The 22,336-nt window shown below is 42.6% G+C and overlaps 1 protein-coding gene across 3 annotated transcripts in view; it reads right to left on the bottom strand.

Annotated features, from left to right (window-relative positions):
• Positions 1 to 3,960: 3,960 nt before the first annotated feature.
• ARAP2 (ArfGAP with RhoGAP domain, ankyrin repeat and PH domain 2) overlaps positions 3,961 to 22,336 on the bottom strand; it is a 133,271-nt gene continuing 114,895 nt past the window's right edge. For 2 of the 3 annotated variants that reach the window (XM_077934397.1, XM_028743802.2), the window contains 6 exons: positions 19,789 to 19,928; positions 14,237 to 14,319; positions 11,132 to 11,167; positions 10,663 to 10,726; positions 8,219 to 8,353; positions 3,961 to 5,292 (listed from right to left, as the gene is read on the bottom strand). In XM_077934397.1, the coding sequence (XP_077790523.1) occupies positions 4,963 to 5,292; positions 8,219 to 8,353; positions 10,663 to 10,726; positions 11,132 to 11,167; positions 14,237 to 14,319; positions 19,789 to 19,928 (788 nt within the window). In that variant the 3' untranslated portion in view covers positions 3,961 to 4,962. The remainder of the gene's footprint in view (positions 5,293 to 8,218; positions 8,354 to 10,662; positions 10,727 to 11,131; positions 11,168 to 14,236; positions 14,320 to 19,788; positions 19,929 to 22,336) is intronic. The other variant, XM_077934400.1, reaches the window with a different exon arrangement.

Here is a 22,336-nt window from a genome sequence, read left to right as displayed (position 1 = left end):
TCTTGGTGAATTAATGCTAAGATTTAAAAGCAGGGGAAAGGAATTATATTCTATGTTGCAATTGGTAAAGTATTGTATTAACATAAACAATGCTCATTACCAAAGTCAGAATGACTTAAGGAAGAAGAAAAAAAGATAAATCTCACTTCAGAATAGAAATTGGAATAATTAACAACAGAAGCTCTTTTAAAAGGACGAAGCCTGCATCCAAAGCACTCCGCCACTCAATCTGCACATCAAGGGAGCTTTGGACTGATCACAGGAATCAGTTAAAAAGTGCTAACAAGTGTACTGGGAACACCCAAATCCTTGGCCATGTTGAAAGTAGTTCTTTGGAGTCTAGCCACTGTCTGCTAATAGCTAGGAGGGGGACTTGATCAGATTGTCAGTACTACTGAATTATTTACTTGGCAAGACACCACCATTGCCCTTTCTTCTTCATAGCAGCCACCTTTGCATAGCTACAGAACCCATATTTGAATAACTGGCTAAAAATAGCTAAAGGGTTACTGACATCTGACCAAGTGAGTCAAGGATGCGGGTGGCACTGTGGTCTAAACCACTGAGCCTCTTGGGCTTGCCAATCAGAAGGTCGGTGGTTCGAATCCCTGCAATGGGCTGAGCTCCTGTTGCTCTGTCTCACCTCCTGCCAACCTAGCAGTTTGAAAGTATGCCAGTGCAAGTAGATAAGTAGGTACCACTGCAGCGGGAAGGCAAACGGTGTTTTCATGCACTCTAGTTTCCGTCAAGTTGTTCTGTTGTGACAGAAGCGGTTTAGTCATGCTGGCCACATGAGCCAGAAAGCTGTCTGTGGGCAAACACCAGCTCCCTCAGCCTGAAAGTGAGATGAGTGCCATAACCTCATAGTCACCTTTGACTGGACTTTACCATTCAGGGGTCCTTTACCATTTCCCCTGAACTCAGCTCTCACCTGTGAGTCCTAGAAGCTGTCAGAAACTGCTTCTACTGGTCAGCTAAACCAAGTGAGGCTGGCTGATGTGTCTCAAAGCCTTGAGAAGTTAGAACCTTCCCCTGTGTGTGAAGATAGGCTCTGGTGGAATAAGTGGATGAGACCAATAGTGGGCCCAATGGTCAAGATGGTGGTTTCTGCATGTACTGTAGAGGGAAGTGGGGGAAGATGGGGCTCATTGACCTGGGAAGATAGCCTATCTGGAAGAAGGAAAACTGATCCCAAACCTCCACCACCTTGTGGAATATCTTCAGGAGAAGAAAAGACTAAGGCGCAAACCCTACACAAATTTGGAGTGGAGTCCTTAACCACATCAGCGACGCCATGGGGGGGGGTCTTGTTATCTAGGCAAATACACTGCCCAGGCACCTCCACCCTGGGGAGGTCACTTCAGTGTTGCTAATGCAACAGTTTGCCTTCACCCCTGGAGTCACACTCCATTGTCTCTCGAGACAGACGGATGCCAATAACCACATTATCATGTGATGTACAAAAGGACAAGTGCATCGTGACTATTAGTCCTATGTCACTCTTATCAGAGTTATCAATCCTGTTACCTCAGAGTAACACTCAAAACAGAGGTGTGGCACTAAAATTAGAAGTGTAACACTCAAAACGGAGCATGCTCGGCTTCCCAAAAAAGATGGCAAACCAGGGTTTGCAGTGTTTGGGTTCCAAGTTGTTTGAGTGCCAAGGTGTTTGAGAACCAAGGGACCACTGTAGAGAGGAAGAAGATTGTCTTCCCGGGCAGTTACTTGAATGTTTTTAAAAATATTATTGGTTAGGTCAGAATTAGATGATAAAAAAGATCTGTGGCTGCTGCATATTATTTTCAGCCCGACCCAAATTCTTGTCAGCAAAGCAAGTGGACTTTCAACAAAATGTTGCAGCATGATGAGCTCCTGTTTGAGAGATTCATTTGAAGCTTCCATTCAGTTTTCCATGCCCACTGAGCATCCATAGTAGTCATTGAGATTTATTTTTTTTGGGAAGGGGAATCTTCTTGGGACTTCTCTATCCTACACAATTTAACCTACACAATAAACATTAGGAACAGAAGGATGTGTAGACATTATTATTACAAAAGGCAATAAAAAGGATAAAAAGCATACAACCAAAATAAAACAGTATAAAATACAGGTCGAACTTCACAGTTGACCCATCAGATACAATAAAATACATGACAGCAGCTACTCCAGCAAGGCCAGGATGAAAAAGTGAGAGGAGTCTTTAGGGTGTGCTGAAAATATAAGATTGTCGGTGCATTCCTTTCTTTGAGGGGAAGAGTGTTCCACATGGCAGATGCCTTTATACTAAAGGCACAAAATAGTATTTGAGATTCAAATTCATCCTCTAAAATAAGTGGTATCAATGAATTTGCAACGGAATGGGAGCTATGAGGGCAATGGAATCACATCACTGCCTCGACAGCATGGTGGAGAAAGATGTGGCATTGCTTCTTTTTGGCACAGCCATGCATGTCTTGAAATGTCTATTTCTGCTCCAACAGACTGTGCAACTTTACTTCTGCAATTCAACAACCAGATAGGTTGATGGGTAAAATAGGGAGGAACAAGGAACTTTCTGAACTTTTTGCTCTTAAACTAGACAAAACCTTCCTGCAGACATTTTAAAAGCTAAAGATATTTTTAAATAAAATTTAAAAAATCCCTGGGGGAAAATAACTCACTCCCTCTCCCAAGAAACTCTACCATAATATGCAGATTTTGTTTATATAAATGCCAGCTTTCATTTTTCACAATGAATTGATTCAGTGCTAACCAGCATGAGAAACAAGTGGAATAATAGTGATGGTAGAACAGTTGGCTTATCAGAAATTAAATATAAGTACAGTAGATTGATTTTTATTTATTTTTACTCACTGAGCTATTGAAAAGAGAGAGAAAATGCAGCAGCAATTCACCATTGGCTGCAGTCTGAACCTCTGCAGGGATTGGATGTGCACGCAGAGCTCCTTTTGAGAATGTTTTTCACCAGCACTGGGGAGAGTGGGATCAAAATTTGTATGTGCGCCACAGATGCTGAATCACACCAATAATCCTATATGCCCTTAGCTGGCCCTGCACATGATATATATTTTTCCATGAAGATTGAGGCAATTTGGGGCATTGCTGCATTACTGAACAGGCCAGCAAGCCCTGGTCTGGGATCCATTACTGTTCTAAAGGTAAAGGTAAAGGGACCCCTGACCATTAAGTCCAGTCGTGACCGACTCTGGGGTTGTGGTGCTCATCTCGCTTTATTGGCTGAGGGAGCTGGCGTACAGCTTCCGGGTCATGTGGCCAGCATGACTAAGCTGCTTCTGGCGAACCAGAGCAGAGCAGTGCACGGAAATGCCGTTTACCTTCCTGCCGGAGCGGTACCTATTTATCTACTTGCACTTTGACGTGCTTTTGAACTGCTAGGTTGGCAGGAGCTGGGACCGAGCAACGGGAGCTCACCCCGTCGCGGGGATCGAACCGCCGACCTTCTGACCGGCAAGCCCTAGGCTCTGTGGTTTAACCCACAGCGCAACCCGTGTCCCTATTACTGTTCTAACAAAGTGCTAATACAGTCCACCATTTGGTTTTCATCCAAAATGTGTTTTGGATGAATTATTTGGTCTGAATGTGATGAATATGGTCTGTATTATTTTCTTAATACTATAATCTAATACAAGTTTGCCACGGCCTTTGTCTAGAACAATAAACTTATGAACTTGAACTAAAAAAAATCAGTTTAAGGTTCATGATACTTTAATGACAACAAAAAAGTTCATTAAATGGACTGTTGAGACACCCAAGAGTTTTCAGGTAGTCTAAGGTGCAGAAATATTTCAGAAGTGCTCCTCTGCTCTTATTATATTTACATCAGTTACATTTAGAACTAAGATGACCCCTTATTCACTGCCAAATCCCATTAATCTTTCCCTTCTTTTCCAATTGCCTATAAAATCTGTTACATGAAATGACACAGCTTGGATTCGCAAGTGAAAAATGATGGCCAGTATCACTTTATTCTTCAGTATCTTAGCAGCAGCAAGTTGTACATAAATAGGTATAAATCCACTTTTAAAAAAAACGACGACGCAGTATATTACATTCAAGAGTTTGGGTAAGGTGACTATAGTATCCTCGTCAAAATACTGGTCTGATCTGCACATACGGCAGAATGTGAGTTCAGAATGAGATTGTTGTAGCCAAATATGATGGACTGGACTGTTACAATTCAGACTGCAGGTGCGGGAGGATTTTAATGCTATTGTTTGTTTAAAAAGTAAAATAAAATAAATTCTCTGCTCCTGGAAAACTAGCACTAGCGGAAATAGTACAAAATCAATGACTTCTGCATTAGGGTCAAACTACATGGTTTGGCCCTCAGTGTATGATTTTTCTTTCAGAAACTGCCAATGTGTTGAGTGGCAAAATTCTGATTGGGAACTTGGTTCGCAATGATAGAGGAATTTAGCCATCTCTCCCTCCTGCTATCTAGATCAGTTCCTCACACACCTCCCAATGTGTAGATGGGAGGAAGCTCCCATTTCTCAAAGAAAGAAAACATGAACTCAGGGGAAAGCTTAATGCTTAAAGTCATGCGACTTGGCTCTTAGTGAAAATTCTGCACTCTGGTGTTCTCAGCCTTGCCTATGGGCAAGTATGCAACCTATGCCATTGATAGGTTTCTAGGTCATCATGTAGTTTCCTTGAATTGACAGATCACATTTCAAACTCCTCAAAGCTTTTTAAAAGAACGCTCTATGCTCTGGGAAGCTCTATACGACATACAACAAGGATAACCATGTAGTTGTGATCAGCGGATGAGTTGTTCATTCTTGTGACCACACAGTCAAGGCCCATGGATTGGTAGTCAACACCCACTTTCTCTTAGATCATCTATAAATACATTTCATAAGTCTGCACACTGTACACGGACAACATATTGTGTTTCCTAGAATATTTTAGTCTCTGATGTGCAAATCTGAAGAACTGATTCTAAGTGTTTTCATGGACAATTCTGTGCTTCTGCAGGACACTGTTGAGTTCCTGAATAACATTTGCTGGAAGCTGCTTATCAGATTCCTGATGGGTTTGGCCAGTCTTGATCTCATTTTTCTTTGGTGACTTGCATTCCTTGTAGGGTCTTTGGGGTAAGTCAAGAACATCTGCCCCCGTGTCATCCAAACAGATGAGGCTCCGGTGTTTTCTCGCACGGGTTCGGGCTTTTTCCTCCTTGCGCTCCAAACACTGAGCTACCAACGTCGCTTTTTGTTTTAAACCTTTCCTGTCTTCGGTTAAGTCGCTTTCAAATTCCAGTTTTGAATTCTGAAGAAAGAGGAGCACAAGTTGAAATGCATGCTCAATACACCCCCGAATAATTATCTGTAGCTCGTTTAGTTTGAAAGCAATTGTGGCCATTGTTTGTGAAGCAGACAAGAATTTTTATATAACTTTCCCTTACAAGCAAGGCTTTCTGCTGCTACCCTGGGATTGCTATATTTCCAAATGTGAAATTCTAGACAAAGTTGTTGACATTTTTTGGCTGAAGTTGTTGAATAAGCTTTTTTTTTTGGGGGGGGGGGTTAAAGCATTAAAAAAAACCCACAACTACCCTAGTTGCCATACGTCCAGGCCTTCCCAAGCATTTTGCTGATTCAGCAAAAATATGCCCGGACGCCATTTTGACAGCCCAATTCCAGGATATGTCTGGGAAAACCAGGATGTATGGCAGCCCTCCTTCTGAGAGAGACGTGGTTTGAGACAACACACAAGACTAATGTTGTCTCCCTCATGGTGCCCTCTCTCTGCAGCTCCCTGTCTCAAGAGGTTTGGTAATCTCTTTTCTGGGTTCCATGGGAATGGAAATCTTTCCTTTTTTTTAAAAAAAAAAGCCATTTTATTTTGTTGCTGCTTAATGTACTGAGTTCTTGACTTCTGTGTTTTTGCTGCTGCTACTGTATTACATTCACTTAATTCCATTTATATTTATTTATTTTACTTTATTTAGTACTGTTTTTTTTAAAAAAAATCATTCAATTCTAACCCACACTTCATAGGGTAATCAGTTTTAATATTTTGTTGGGCGCCGTCCAGAGTGGGTGGGGCAACCCAGTCAGAAGGACAGCATATAATAATAATAATAATAATAATAATAATAATAATAATAATAATATCTCAGGGTGGAGTCCAATACAAGCAAATATGTGTTTTGAGAGCTGGATCACATTATGATGGTTTGTAAGCCATTTTATGGAGAGGAGCAACAGGGTATACTTTAAAAAAAAATAAGCAAATAACTAAGTTCAATACTGAGATGAGCTCCATTGCATGTTACTTCCTATTCTGCCCTACTGAGGCAAAACAGAAACGGAGGTCATTGTATCGTTAGCATTCTGAATTTCTAAAGTGCTTAGAGACGGGATGTCCCTTCAGATGTGATCTAACGACAATTCCTATCATCCCTGACAATTGCCCCAATGTCGGCTAGGGCTGATGAGAGCTGGAGTACAACATCAGGGTTGTGGATTTGAGCTCCATGTTGGGCAAAAGATTCCTGCATTGCAGGAGATTGGACTAGATGATCCTCACAGCCCCTTCCAACTCCACAATTTTATGATTCTAAGATCATCTGTGGGGCCCCAGTATCCCCATCTCTGGAGAAAAAGAAACAAGAAACTACAGTGGTACCTCGGGTTAAGTACTTAATTCGTTCCGGAGGTCCGTTCTTAACCTGAAACTGTTCTTAACCTGAAGCACCACTTTAGCTAATGGGGCCTCCTGCTGCCGCTGCGCCGCCAGAGCACGATTTCTTTCCTTACCCTGAAGCAAAGTTCTTAACCTGAAGCACTATTTCTGGGTTAGCAGAGTCTGTAACCTGAAGCGTATGCAACCTGAAGCGTATGTAACCTGAGGTACTACTGTATAATGTGTACAAAAATAAGAAGAAGCCGCAGACCCTTCTCCCCAAGGCTTGTAACTTGAGAGACTGAACACATTTTTTTAAAAAAAAAAATGTTGAGAGAGAAAGGTCTGCCTGAAGATGCCAGAGTGAAAAATTAATTTTGAGAACAGTAGAATTTGAGCCAGATGAGCATCAGGAGCTCCTGAGTTCTAACGCAGTAAGTGAAACTGGATGCAGTTAAGGAACAGAAGATATAATTTAGGGTTCGTAAAGTAGAAGGACATAAGAACACTGAAGGATTTGAGGAGGGACATGGAGAAAGAAGAAGAGAAATCAGAACAATAAAGTCGTTAGAAAGCCAGTAGAAGATTATCATCATTATCATCCATTGTGTATGGAAAGTTTCTTTTGTATTCCCAAACTGATAACTCAAAAATGAATCATATCCACATAGGCAAATCATCTGTTATGCCCCCATGTGTATATGCAGTGATTTCTAGTCAAGTTGGACGGGTAAGTTAGAGCTATAAATTTTATTTTCTCCCTACCTCACCTAGAAACAGAACTAAACAGTCATACCCAAAAGACATGACTGCACTCCTTGTGGGAGCACACGATTCATCTTGCAAGGCACATATGTTGAAGAAACAAATCCCAACAGACCCTAAATGTCTGCTGCTATACGAGGAGGCCTCAGTTGCTATGGTTCCAGCCAATTTCTTCTTCAAGTTGAACAACATTATAATGGAAATATATGGCTGCTAAGTTCCAGATGAGGCTTAATTTACTATTTCAGCCGTTTAGTGCAATTCTAGATATACATTTTTGAGAACTTCCCTGCTTTGGGGAGAATAAGCCGTGATATGGCACAGGAAAAGAGTGAAATTATTCTTTGATGGATGCATTAGAGCTCTTGAAGTGCAATAATTTTTCATTTAATTCAAATGGATATTTTGTCCCCTAGATAAGACTTCTATTTAATGAAAAATTAATCTGACAGAAAATAAATAAATAGAATTATTTATGAGTGCCAATGCAGTTACATGAATCTCACAAAATGCGCCACAAATCTTTAACATCAACATGTTATTATGACATAAATTCAAATATTTAATATACAGAACTAATTCCATACAAAAGAGAGTGTGTATATTATCCTTTGCCTTCAGTTTATGGATGCCATTTTTTAAACTGTTATATTTCTTTCTTTAATATAGGCCGGAGTGTGCTATGTTTGTGCAACTGCAAAGGTATTAGGCATATCTACTGTTCTAATTATCACTGGACTAGAACACCTACACAAAGTGGAGTAATATAAATGCTAATAACCAGATATATCCAGCAACCCACCTCTGATGCGTTGACTTTGGTTTTGGGCACACTTCTTTCTTGTTGGATTGGTATTAAAGGCAAGCCACCAATTTTTGGATTTTTAGTAACAGACTGCTTTCTTGTCTTCCCATCTGGTGGCCAGATATCACTGTGCTGTGGAAAATTTGTCAAGTCAGAGACGTTATTACTGTGAAGTGCAATCTCTTTAGTATACAAAATTAAAGCAGTATATTTTAGAACTCAGTAGGGTTCTCAAATGTGAAAAAGAGCAATGTGGTGACCTTTGAAGCCTTTCTAAGGCAATTGGTGACCAATGCATTGAAGGACTATTGAGGGTAGGTCAGTCAGCACCCCAGCTACAAATCAGCCAAGCCCCCAGCAAATCTACGCTCATCGCCAGTCTGAAGAAGGCTGCACTCTCCATACAGTGGTACCTCAGGTTACATACGCTTCAGGTTACAGACTCCCCTAATCCAGAAATAGTGCTTCAACTTTGCTTCAGGATGAGAACAGAAATCATGCTCCGGCGGCGCAGCGGCAGCAGAAGGCCCCATTAGCTAAAGTGGTGCTTCAGGTTAAGAACAGTTTCAGGTTAAGAACAGACCTCTGGAACGAATTAAGTACTTAACCTGAGGTACCACTGTATTGCCTTCATGCATCCTCTACTGTTGGCTTGCACTTGATATAAAAAAGACTGCAGAACATCTTTTGAACTGACTCTTGTGGGAAAGTTGTCAGGAGCCGAGGAACATCTAGATCACCCCTGGAAGATGGAAGGCTTCATCTCCTCAGATCATCTAGATCATACCTAGAATGAGCTGAGGAACATCTAGATCATCCCTAAAAACCATCTGATAGTTGGCAGGCTTCATCCCTTCAGAAGGGGGAACCATGTCTGCAATTCACATCCAATTCTGGAAGACTATAAAGAAGTTACAGACTTAAAAATATGTAAACATTCCCAGCATGAAAACTCCTATATGTATTTGCCAAATCGGGGACTGGGGGGCAGGCAGCTTTGCCTGTAAATTCCATTCACCTTTGTAAAAAGGAGTGTGTGTGTGTGTAGATAGGTAAAGGTAAAGGACTCCTGGACAGTTAAGTCCAGTCAAAGGTGACTATGGAGTGCGGCACTCATCTCGCTTCTCAGGCTGAGGGAGCCGGCATTTGTCCACCGAGAGCTTTCCAGGTCACGGGGCCAGCATGACTAAACCACTACTGGCCCACGGAACACAGTGACGGAAGCCAGAGTGCACAGAAATGCCGTTTAACTTCCCACCGCAGAAGTACCTATTTATCTACTTGCACTGGCATGCTTTCGAACTGCTCGGTTGGCAGGAGCTCGAAGAGAGCAATGGGAACTCAACACTGCTGCAGGGAGTCGAACTGCTGACCTTCTGATCGACAAGCCCAAGAGGCTCAGATAGATAGATAAATGATAGATAGATGATAGATGATAGATGATAGATATAGATAGATAGATGATAGATAGATGATAGATAGATAGATAGATAGATAGATAGATAGATAGATAGATAGATGATAGATAGATAGATGATAGATGATAGATGATAGATGATAGATGATAGATGATAGAGATAGATATATAGATGTTAGATAGATGATAGATAGATGATAGATAGATAGATGATAGATAGATAGATAGATAGATAGATAGATAGATAGATAGATAGATGATAGATAGATAGATAGATGATAGATAGATAGATGATAGATATAGATGATAGATAGATGAATAGATGATAGATAGATAGATAGATAGATAGATGAATAGATGATAGATGATAGATAGATAGATAGATAGATAGATAGATAGATAGATAGATAGATGATAGATAGATAGATAGATAGATAGAGATAGAGACATTTTCAGATTGCCCATTAACTAATGGGAATGAAACAGATTTTAGGATAGAATAGATAAGATTTGAACCCGAATATTGATTTGAAGCAGAATGGTGCCAAATAGATCTGAAACAGACCAGACTGCTTCCAAAGGTACTGATTCTTGGGGTTTCTGTGCACCCCTAGGAGTGAGGTGGTGTTGCTCTGTATATCAAAGAGGCCATTAAATGTAATAAATTAGAAATCGCAAATGATGTGAACATCTCTACAGGGTAGCAATAGCAGGCCCTCAAAATAATTCAGTAGTGGGGAGATACACCCCTCCCCCATGACCAAAACGGTGAGAGCAGCCTTGAGATACAGAATGAAATCAGAGAGGTATCTAAAATAAGAAAGGTTTTATTGAGGAAAGATGTCATGTGTAGTTTACAATTTATGTTGATAAGGTAAATTTTTGTGTAATGAGTGTGTGGGTGTGTATGTATGCATATAGACAAATGCGTTAATACATACCTAACACATACATTAAAATGCAAAATTATTTTCAAGAACCCAGAGAGTTGTTCTTTTGAATAATGATATAAAAGAACTAATACCTGTGCAATAAAAATGCTGCTTAGCCAATCCAATTGGGAATCCTGTCCATCACAACACAAATGCCTAGAAGACACACATTAATTAGCGTGAATTCAGTTGCAGTGACATAATATATTACACAAGCAATGCCAGTCAGGTTGGCACTATAATTGTTTGCAATACTTCAGAAAAATCTAAGCAATAATGGAGAAGACATGGATCAAATCTGAAGATACATCACTATGCATACTTAGCGGACAGATTCTGGCATTGGTAGAACTCATACTTTCAGTCCTTTAGTGTCTAGGGAAGAGGCAGTCAGTGTGCTATAGTAAAACAAGTGTTGGTCTTGAATTTGGGGTATCTCGTCTCAAATTCAGGCAAGAATCTCTTTGGGTGAGTCATTCTCCTCATTTAATTAAAAAAAAATAGCCATACCTTTCCAGATGCAATGAAAAATGGGAAATTGTTTCCGTGCCAATTACTTACCACTGATGTTTTTCAGAATACAATGTAAGACCCCAACTGCAAAAAACAACAAAACAATTAACACATTCTTATTGTGTGTGTGTGTATAGAGGGGGGGGAAAGAAGAAGTACACATTGGAGTTTAGGTAAAGGTAAAGGGACCCCTGACCATTAGGTCCAGTTGTGGCCGACTCTGGGGTTGTGACAGTCATCTCGCTTTATTGGCTGAGGGAGCCGGCGTGCAGCTTCCGGGTCATGTGGCCAGCATGACTAAACCGCTTCTGGCAAACCAGAGCAGCACACGGAAACGCCGTTTACCTTCCTGCCAGAGTGGGACCTATTTATCTACTTGCACTTTGAGGTGCTTTCAAACTGCTAGGTGGGCAGGAGCAGGAACCAAGCTACGGGAGCTCACACTGTCACGGGGATTCGAACCATCGGCCTTCTGATCGGCAAGTCCTAGGCTCTGTGGTTTGACCCACAGCACCACCCGCGTCCCATTATGAAAGCGAAAACCCTTCAACTTTGGATACCAAGATGCTGTGGGACCACAATTCTCACCATCCCAGACTATTGGCTAAGAATAATGGGAATTGCAATCCAGCAACATCTGGGTCAGAGACATAGCTATTTGGGGGGCCTAGTTGGGTCCCCCCATGAAGCCTCCAAAAGGGCTCGATTGAGGATCCTGGCCTCTCTGTGTGTGTGTACACATATGCGCATGGGGAGGGTGCCAAACTGGGTCTTTGAGTCAGGTGAAATAAAGCCTAGTTCTGCCCTGAGGTTGACAAAGACTGCAGCATAAGCCATGGGTTGTATCAAACATTGTGGCCCTTCTCCCCTGTAGCCTGCTTTAAAATGCTTCTTCGCAGGGTCGGGAAGACCTACTGAATATTGTGGACACTGTGTAATGGGGCAGTGGGACTGCATGTTTCAGGCAACAAACCCAAGTGGATCATTGGTGGGCCTTGATTCCAGTGGTGCAAAATGCTGATCAATACCACTTCAGGGCAAGGTCCCTCAGAAAAGAATTTTCAGGCAATTTTTTGAGGATTTCTGTGCTGTCTGGCCCCATCCTATTGAATGTACTCTACTCAATGTATTTTAGAGGAATGATCTCACACAACATATACAAAACAACAACAAATGGGGAATCTGTATTTGCGTATCTGCTCTTATTGCTCATGAATGGAAGGGTTTTTGGAAAGATTGATGGGGGACAGTGGAAGACAGGGGCGCATTCTCACTGTATTCATTAGATAGGAGCTAAAGGTAAAGGTACCCCTGCCGGTACAGGCCAGTCTTGACAGACTCTAGGGTTATGCGCTCATCTCACTCTAGAGGCCAGGAGCCAGCGCTGTCCGAAGACACTTCTGGGTCACGTGGCCAGCGTGACAAAGCTGCATCTGGCGAGCCAGCGCAGCACACGGAAACACAGTTTACCTTCCCGCTAGTAAGCGGTCCCTATTTATCTACTTGCATCCGGGGGTGCTTTCGAACTGCTAGGTTGGCAGGCGCTGGGACCGAGCAACGGGAACGCACCCCGCCATGGGGATTCAAACCGCCGACCATGCGATCGGCAAGTCCTAGTCGCTGAGGTTTTACCCACAGCGCCACCCGCGCCCTAAGAGATAGGAGCTACCTTAAGGTAAAAAGGTAAAGGACTCCTGGACGGTTAAGTCCAGTCAAAGGCGATTATGGGGTTGAGGTGCTCATCTTGCTTTCAGGCTAAGGGAGCCAGCATTTGTCCACAGACAGCTGTGCAACGGGACACCGGGACATAAGTCAGAGTGCACAGAAATGCCGTTTACCTTGCCGCCACAGCGGTACCTATTTATCTACTTGCACTGGTGTGCTTTTGAACTGCTAGGTTGCCAGGAGCTGGGACCGAGCAATGGGAGCTCACCTCATTGCGAGGATTCGAACCACCGGCCTTCTGATCGGCAAGCCCAAGAGGCTTAGTGGTTTAGACCACAGCGCCACCCACATCCTAGCACATGCACAGAAGCATGCACCCAGTTCTGGCCAGTATTTATCCCAAGTATGTGGCCTACAGAAAGTTAGCAAAGGGTGATTGTCATCCCTGGGCCAACTATCCTTTAGTCACCCCCAGTTTAAGTTTTTCATCCAGTGCTTTGAAATTTCGTTGAGTTATATGCAATAAACCAATAAAGACAAAATAAGCTACCATTTGCCAGCCTGAGGGAAATTATGGTCAAACTGTGGTTTGATGCTAACTAAGGTTAGTAAAGGGATGCGGGTGGTGCTGTGTGTTAAACCACAAAGCCTAAGACTTGCTGATCAGAAGGTCAGCGGTTTGAATCCCTGCATCGGGGTGAGCTCCCGTTGTTCGGTCCCTGCTCCTGCCAACCTAGCAGTTCGAAAGCACATCAAAGTGCAAGTAGATAAATAGGTATCGCTCTGGCGGGAAGGTAAACGCGTTTCCGTGCACTGCTCTGGTTCGCCAGAAGCGGCTTAGTCATGCTGGCCACATGACCCGGAAGCTGTACGCCGGCTCACTCGGCCAATAAAGCGAGATGACCGTCACAACCCCAGAGTCGGCCACGACTGGACCTAATGGCCAGGGGTCCCTTTACCTTTACCTAAGGTTAGTAAAAATGCCAGTGCTGAGGTAACAATAGCTGTAGTAGTGGCGAGTCTGCAGGATTTGGCAATTGTGCAGTACAGTGCCTGTACTGAGTCAAAGTTGTACCCCAGGGAAGGCAAATGTTTCTTCTCTGGATCTGAGCTTGACACTGAGATGATCAAATTAGTGTGTTTTACTGCCTCCCACATTGAATATCTGCCTATCACTAGAATTCAGGTCAGAGGATCGGAGACAATTTAAGCACATAACCAATACAACCCACAAGAGACAGCATGCTGAGATAGAAAAGGGTGGTCAATAATGCAATTTCTTAGCACAGAAGCATTAGGACCACTTGGGTAAAAGAGCAACTAATATTATGGGGATGCAATTTAAGAGCAGGACAAAACGATGGATATAGATTAGCTTCCTTGTTTTCGTTGGTTGTTAAAAGTTTTGTGTTCCTGTCTTGTCAATAATGCAGCATGCCTGGCTAGAAAGAAACCAACACAGCCTTTTCTTTCATCTTCTTTTCTTACTTTGTTGGGGGCTTCAGTTTCTTCTTCACTCCAAGATACAGTTTCAGTGATTTCACCGGCAGCACTTTCTCAGGCTTGCTGCTCTGTTGAGATCAGAAATGTCTAAATCAATGGAATGGAAATGTACTAACTGGAATGCTGGAAAATAATTATATATCACACACAAAAAAAACAAAACAAAACCCATATATATATCGCCCATTATCAGCTTTTCTTCTGGCTATCCCTTCTTGCCATTTCATTACAGGCCAATTTATTCCAAATCATTCTCCCTTTCAATTAGCATGTAAATGGAAAGCATTCGTCCCTGGGGTGCATTTAAGACGTAATGCAGAAAACTGGTTAATTTTACTTATTTGACTATGCTGTTTATAGAAAGTAACGACCAAAGATAGTGGTGGAGGGGAATACAAAAGGAAAGAAGCGGAAACTCTTGAAATATGAAGAATACTACAGTCCTACCTCAGCTCCCAAACGCCTTGGGAGTCGAACGTTCTAGTTCCCAAACCACAGAAAACCAGAAGTGAGTGTTCCCGTTTTTGAACGTTCTCCGATTTGAGTGCCACACTTCCGTTTTGAGTGTTACGCTGAGGTCTGTCTTTTTTTGCTATTTATCTTGCGTTTCTGTTTTTGTGGCTCTTTTTTTTGCTTCAGTGACTGTGTGGAACCCATTTTAGCTACTGATTGACTGATTGTGTGACTGCAGTACATTGTTGATTGCTTTCATTTTATGGATCACTGGTCTCCTTAGATAGTAAAATTCATGTTAAACTGCTGTTTTAGGGGTTGTTTTTAAAAGTCTGGAACGGATTAATCCATTTTGCATTACTTTCTATGGGAAAGCGTGCTTTGGTTTTGGAATGCTTTGGTTTTGGTACGGACTTCTGGAACGGATTATGTTTGAGAACCAAGGTACCACTGTACTGGGAAAATACCGTTAGAAAAGGAGAAGAGACCTTCACTGACCTATTTCTAAGGATATGACAAGCTAAATCCCCACCATAAATCATTACACATCTCTCTTTTGGGGGATGGATCCACCAGGAATCCAGAAAAGCTGAACCCAGTTTCATGGGAGCCCCTCTACATCCTCTTAACTTCCTCAGGCTCAAGATGGCACACATGTACAGTAGCATCCCATGACTTTCAGGCAAATTCAACTCACTGCTGAGCTCTCTCTTTTCCTTCGTATTTTGTGGCTAATGGGCCTTGCAATGTTTCAAAAATAATTTTTAATCCAATTCTGCCACAGTAATAAAAGCAGCCATTCATGCAAAAGAAATGTACTTATTAATCTAGGTATGCACAAGTGAATAAGTTTTTAAATGATAGCTTAGCAGTGTAACATAACATTTTCAGGCAATTGATTGGTAATATTGCACATAATGAAATAAACATATCTGTGCTGACATCATCTGATTTAGAGGACTTGCAGTGGCATGTTTGAAAAAAGGCATTAATTACAGGGTAAATAAAGAAGCATTAAAACAAAGAAAGGCAGAGGAGGGGAAAGGCAGCAGAAGGGGAAAGGTGGGGCAAAATTGGAAATGGGATAGGGAATTTTTTTGCTGGAGCATTTTAGACACGCTTCTCGTCAATTAATGGTATGTAATATACCATATTTTTCGCTCTATAGGATGCACTTTTCCCCCTCCAAAAATGAAGGGGAAATGTGTGTGCGTCCTATGGAGTGAATGCAGGCTTTCGCTGAAGCCTGGAGAGCGAGAGGGGTCAGTGCGCACCGCTCTCCAGGCTTCAGGAAGTTATCCGCAAGCCTTTGGAGCGCGGCAGGAGTTCCCGCCGGGCTCAGAAGGCTTGCAGATAGCAGCCTGCAGCCCGAAGCCCAGGGAGCACAGAGCTGTGCACCCCGGGCTTCGGGCAGCTATCCGCAAGCCTTCAGAGCCCGGCGGGAGTTCCCGCTGGGCTCAGAAGGCTTACGGATAGCAGCAAGCTCCGGGAGCGAAGGGGAGGTTGCGCACAACCTCTCCGCCACTCCCGGACCTGTCCTGGGGGCTGGGGTCAGGGGAAGCTCGGGCTTCCCCCGCCCCAGCCCTGCGGCTAAAAACGAAGCCAAGACAGCGAGCGGGATCCATCCCACTCGTTGACTTGGCTTCTTTGCTCTTCAGGGCTGGGGGGGAGAAAATAATTTTTTTTTCTTTATCCCCCCCCCCCCTAAAATCTAGATGCACCTTATGGTCCGGTGCGCCCTATAGAGCAAAAAATACGGTACTTGAAATTAAAAACTGCAGAATGACATCCACATTAGACTTCTTAGTGCAGAATCACAAAGAAGTTTGTAATAATAATAATAATAATAATAATAATAATAATAATAATAATAAAAATTTATTTATATCCCGCCCTCCCCAGCCGAAGCCAGGCTCAGGGCAGCTAACAACAATCAAACAATCAAATAATCCAACATTCTAAAAACATTTCATTATAAAAATTAATTAAAATCAAATTGATGGCAACCGTTAAGCAAAGTTCTGTGCAGATTGCCAGAGGAGGGGGTCAGGCTGCGCCCTGACCAAAGGCCTGGTGGAACAGCTCTGTCTTGCAGGCCCTGCAGAAGGATGTCAGGTCCTGCAGGGCCCTGGTCTCTTGTGACAGAGCGTTCCACCAGATTGGAGCCGCAGCCGAGAAAGCCCTGGCTCTAGTTGAGGCCAGCCTAACCTCTCTGTGGCCTGGGACCTTCAGGATGTTTTTATTTGCAGACTGTAGGTTCCTCTGTGGGACATACCAGGAGAGGCGGTCCCGTAGGTAGTGCCAAATAATTCTTTCTTGCAAAGAATTTGGTAGTGACACCACACACAAAAGGTTGCCCAGGATTGAGATGGCTCACCTGTTCTATCAAGTTCAGAACAGACTACTCACTTATCCTGACATCACTACTATACAGCAGTAATGTTGATCAAGAGCACAGAATTATAAAGCAGACTCAACATAAGGACAATGGGGTAAGTTAAAGAAGAGGTGGGGTAGTTAGACACAAGTTCTTTGCAACGTTTTGTCCTGAAAATAAATGATTCAGACATTATATCAAGGGAATATTTTATGCTTCTATTTTTTTATAAAAAAATGTTTCCATTCTTTTATAACAAATAATATGCCTTTCTGCTTTTCTTTTTCTTATGTACACATCACCACGAGAAGTGAAATGTTAAGGGAAAAGTTATGAACGGGAGCAATTTAATGGTATGAAATGCAAAGTTTAAGGCAACTTATTAAATCAACCCAGTGATAAACACTTGCCAAGTGCTAATTAAGACTTCAGTCATGCCCAGTTACATGTGCACAAGTTTTAAAGGTGCCAATTTGTACTCACAAACGTGCCAATTTTAGATTGTAGCCCTAAATAATTAGACATCTTTTTTAAAACACAGCAGCCGTGCCAATTAAAGGACAGTTTAAGGTTTTTAGAAGAAAAAAATCTATGCTTAATACCATCATAATATTAACACATACTTTACTGGTCAGCTAAAAAGAAAAAAAAGTTCCATTTTTCCTTAGGAAGCTGAGAAAGGAATTTCACTTTCTCCCTTAACATTTTATGAAAGGACCATAAATCAAGATGTTCTGATGAAACATTGCTAACCAATTAATTAAAACACTTGAGAAAGCCAAGATAATACTAATAGTATAACTCTATACATATCTACTAAGATGTGGGCCCTTTCAAGTTCAATGGCACTTACTCTCAAGTAGGTGTGTTTAGGATTTCAGCTGTAAATACGTTAATCATCCTCTTGAACAATGGAATGTATAAGGATAAAAAAATGTGATTGGCTAGTAAAAGGAGGCCACAGACCATGTTTAAATACTTTGGAGTCTGCCTTGCCAAGTCAACAGAGCATCCTTAATGCACTCTGATTTGGAGACCAAGCCTAACTTCTAATTTCAGCTCTTGTTTCAACATTAACTATGGGAACCCTGGATTGGTGAGCACCCCATTCTAGGTTCTGACTCATAATTTATGGGAGCCGGTGTTCAATTCACACAATGGAACAGTTGTCCATTCAGGCAACATGTGGTGTTAACTGAAGCCACATTAACAGCCAAAAAACATGGTGACCATGTTCACATCTCCTTTTCTGAGAAGGAAGACACAGGCCTGATTTACCGTATTTTTTGCTCTATAGGTAAAGGTAAAGGTACCCCTGCCCGTACGGGCCAGTCGTGTCCGACTCTAGGGTTGTGCGCCCATCTCACTTAAGAGGCCGGGGGCCAGCGCTGTCCAGAGACACTTCCGGGTCACGTGGCCAGCGTGACGAAGCTGCTCTGGCGAGCCGGCACCAGCGCACCACACGGAAACGCCATTTACCATCCCGCTAGAACGCGGTACCTATTTATCTACTTGCACTTTTTTAAAGGGGTGCTTTCGAACTGCTAGGTGGGCAGGAGCTGGGACCGAAGACAGGAGCTCACCCCGTTGTGGGGATTTGAACCGCCGACCATGCGATCGGCAAGACCTAGGCGCTGAGGTTTTACCCACAGCGCCACCCGCGTCCCTTTTCGCTCTATAAGACTCACTTTTTCCCTCCTAAAAAGTAAGGGGAAATGTATGTGCATCTTATGGAGCGAATGCAGGCTGCGCAGCTATCCCAGAAGCCAGAACAGCAAGAGGGATTGCTGCTTTCACTGCACAGCGATCCCTTTTGCTGTTCTGGATTCTGAGATTCAGAATATTTTTTTTTGTTTTCCTCCTGCAAAAACTAGGTGCGTCTTGTGGTCTGGTGCATCTTATAGAGCGAAAAATACGGTATGTTAGACAGTTGGAAGCTTGTCCAAACCAAGCACCCATCACAATCGGCGCATGTCTGGTTCCGCCATGGCTTCTGCTTGGCCCTGAAAGGTACCAGTCTTAAGTCCATTAAATGGCATGAACAATGTGTGGATATGAAAGGTAAGGTACTTGTGCTTCCCTTTTGGATTTCAAGATTCCCTTTCACAAAAACATCCCATCTTCAAAGAAGAGCGGATCACTAAAGAAAATTTGTCCTTAGAGCCTGTTATTTTACAGCCTTGAACTTCCCCCCTCCTACATTATCCAAAGCACTCTTTCCCAATCTTGACATTCCTCCTGCTATCGTTTTTCCTCTTCACCATCACAATTTACTCAGATTAGGTCCTCTCGCCTGTCTCATGCTTTCGCCTGGACAGACTCACTGATGGTGAGAATACAGAGAGAAGGGAACAAAATAATTTTTCCTTGCCATATGATTCTTTTTTTAAACAGACTACCCAAGCTCCACAAATCAGTGAGGTGCCTATTAAAAGTGTTGGCAACACATTCGACATTCACTCAAGTGTGTTTGAATTAAATGTTACATTAATCTTCACTCTTGTGCAAAGCAGAATAAATTCCTTTTGAAACTCTGACTTTTTGTGTGTGTGTGTTATACTGTATTGTATTGGCAAAACCCAGAATGTTTTCCAACTTTTCACGTCAGCAAGCAGAACAAAAAGCGTCTAATGTCAGTTGTCAAACCCAACGTGAAAAGAAGGATTTTAAGCATAATTGCTCGTGATTTTAAAAGGACTCTTTATACCTTCATATCCTTGTAAAGGAAAAGATTTCCTTCCCGCAAAACAAAATAACGCTCCTGAAACTTATTTCCAGACAGTAATTTGGATGGTTCCTCTTTGTATTTCAGATAGCTGGCTTTTACGGTGCCTTCTGCCTTCTTTTCTGTCAAGATGATAAAAAGAGCACAGTATTTTATTTTATTTTTTAAATAAACACTCTGCAGAGTACCGAATTTCATAAATCCTTAACATTAATCTCCACAAACAGAATACAGAAAAAAATAAAGATCCTTTGACTGCCTCAATTTATTTTAAACACGGTTGCCCTTGGCAGACAGAAGGCTTATGCACAGTTTGATTACTTTAACTATGGTTACGTATTACACCCTGAATACCGGATTTAAAGTATTGGCCAACAAATCATTCAACCAGAGTTAACTGTTCTGCCTGGATCAAGCGAACAAAGGTGAAGATAATTTCCTCTTCAGAACTTGAAATGAGAAACAGGTGTCTTCTTATACCTTACATAACTTTTAAAGGAAACTGACGCATTCATTTTTCAAACAAAAGGCATGGATTAGTTTGACAAGTTAAACCATAGTTTTGCTGGATGCTTGGAATCTTAACCAGGGTAAGGCAACAAATGGTCATCAGCAGGGTTAAGGTAAAGGGACCTCTGACCATTAGGTCCAGTCGTGGCCGCCTCTGGGATTGCGGCGCTCATCTCGCTTTATTGGCCGAGGGAGCTGGCATACAGCTTCCGGGTCATGTGGCCAGAATGACTAAGCCGCTTCTGGTGAACCAGAGCAGCACACGGAAACGCCGTTTACCTTCCCGCCGAAGCGGTACCTATTTATCTACTTGCACTTTGACGTGCTTTCAAACTGCTAGGTTGGCAGGAGCAGGGACTGAGCAACGGGAGCTCACCCCCATTGCGGGGATTCGAACCGCTGACCTTTTGATCGGCAAGTCCTAGGCTCTGTGGTTTAACCCACAGCACCACCCACTACAGCTAATGACCAATATCTGAACACATCAGACCACTTTGCAATAGAAGGTCTAAAGGGAGGAGGCCTTTACAATGAGGTCTATGGGAAATGGGAGGGGTGTTGGAAGGTTTGGCAAGATCCAGGGGGTGGACCATTTGGTGAGGACAATTGCACTGTTCCCACCCACTACTCCCAGCGATTGGGAATTCTCGGTAGTGGGCCTTCTGGGTAATGGCACCCACCCTATGGAACGCCCTTCCATCAGATGTCAAGGAAATAAAAAACTTTCTGACTTTTAGAAGACATCTGAAGGCAACCCTGTTTAGGGATGCTTTTAATGTTTGATGTTTTTAATACAGTGGTGCCTCGCAAGACAAAATTAATTCGTTCCGTGAGTTTTTTTGTCTAGCGAATTTTTCGTCTTGCGAAGCACGGTTTCCCATAGGAATGCATTGAAAATCAATTAATGCGTTCCTATGGTCAAAAAAAGTCCAAACAAAGCCAAATTTGGTACAACAAGAGTTTATTAATTGCTCTTTAAAGTCACACATACTGTAAAGAGCATTTCAAAATTCAAACCCAGAAATTTTTTTAAAAAACAGCAGAGTGCCCCAATGGTCACAGAAAATCATAAAAATGCAGGAAAAAAACACACAAGGTTCCAGATTCTTGCAAACCCCTCCCCAACTGTTCCCCCAGTCACCCAGCACACAGAAATTCAAATCCAGAATTTTTTTAAAAAAAAACAGCAGAGTGGCCCAATGGTCACAGAAAATCATAAAAATGCAGGGGAAAAAACCACAAGCTTCCAGATTCTTGCAAACTCCTCCCCAACTGTTCCCCCAGCCACCCACCACACAGAAATTCAAACCCAGATTTTTTTTCGTCTTGCGAAGCAAGCCCATAGGGAAATTCGTCTTGCGAAGCAGCTCGAAAAACAGAAAACCCTTTTGTCTTGCGAGTTTTTTGTCTTGCGAGGCATTTGTTTTGCGGGGCACCACTGTATTCTGTTGGGAGCCGCCCAGAGTGGCTGGGGAAACCCAGCCAGATGGGCGGGGTATAAATACATCATCATCATCATCATTCAGAAGAATGGTGAAGGTAGAACTTAACCAGCAGAGTTAGCAGCCTTGCCCTCCATGAATGTGTCTAATTCTCTTTTAAAACCTTCCAACATTTCATTTCTGAAGTTTCCAAACCTCTCATTTTCATCAGCCCCTGACTGAAGGAATATAAATATGTCTATGTTAGATGGGAACCAGAATGAATTGGGGGGGAGGGGATGTGTTGAATGAGAAGGGTGAAATGACCTTCAAGGGTACACCCCCACCGAGTTCAGTCCTCCACTTCTTTGAGATTGGGAGTAGCCTCCCTATCTGGACATTGCTATGGATTATAACCAGTTGCTGTATTTGGAGTTGGGGAGAAAATTTTCCCCTCAAGTAAATTGACCAAACTGGAGTTTTTTGCCTGCCTCATGACAACTGTCACAGCTTTGGAGGGTAAGGCATTGGGTGACGCCTTAGTCGTGTTTGGAGGGGAAGCTGTAAGCCTCTGCCTGCACCTCCAAGGAAACGGGGCC

Source organism: Podarcis muralis, chromosome 9 (genome assembly GCF_964188315.1).
Source record: "Podarcis muralis chromosome 9, rPodMur119.hap1.1, whole genome shotgun sequence".
NCBI lineage: Eukaryota > Metazoa > Chordata > Lepidosauria > Squamata > Lacertidae > Podarcis > Podarcis muralis.
This window is presented reverse-complemented; position numbering and strand designations above follow the sequence as displayed.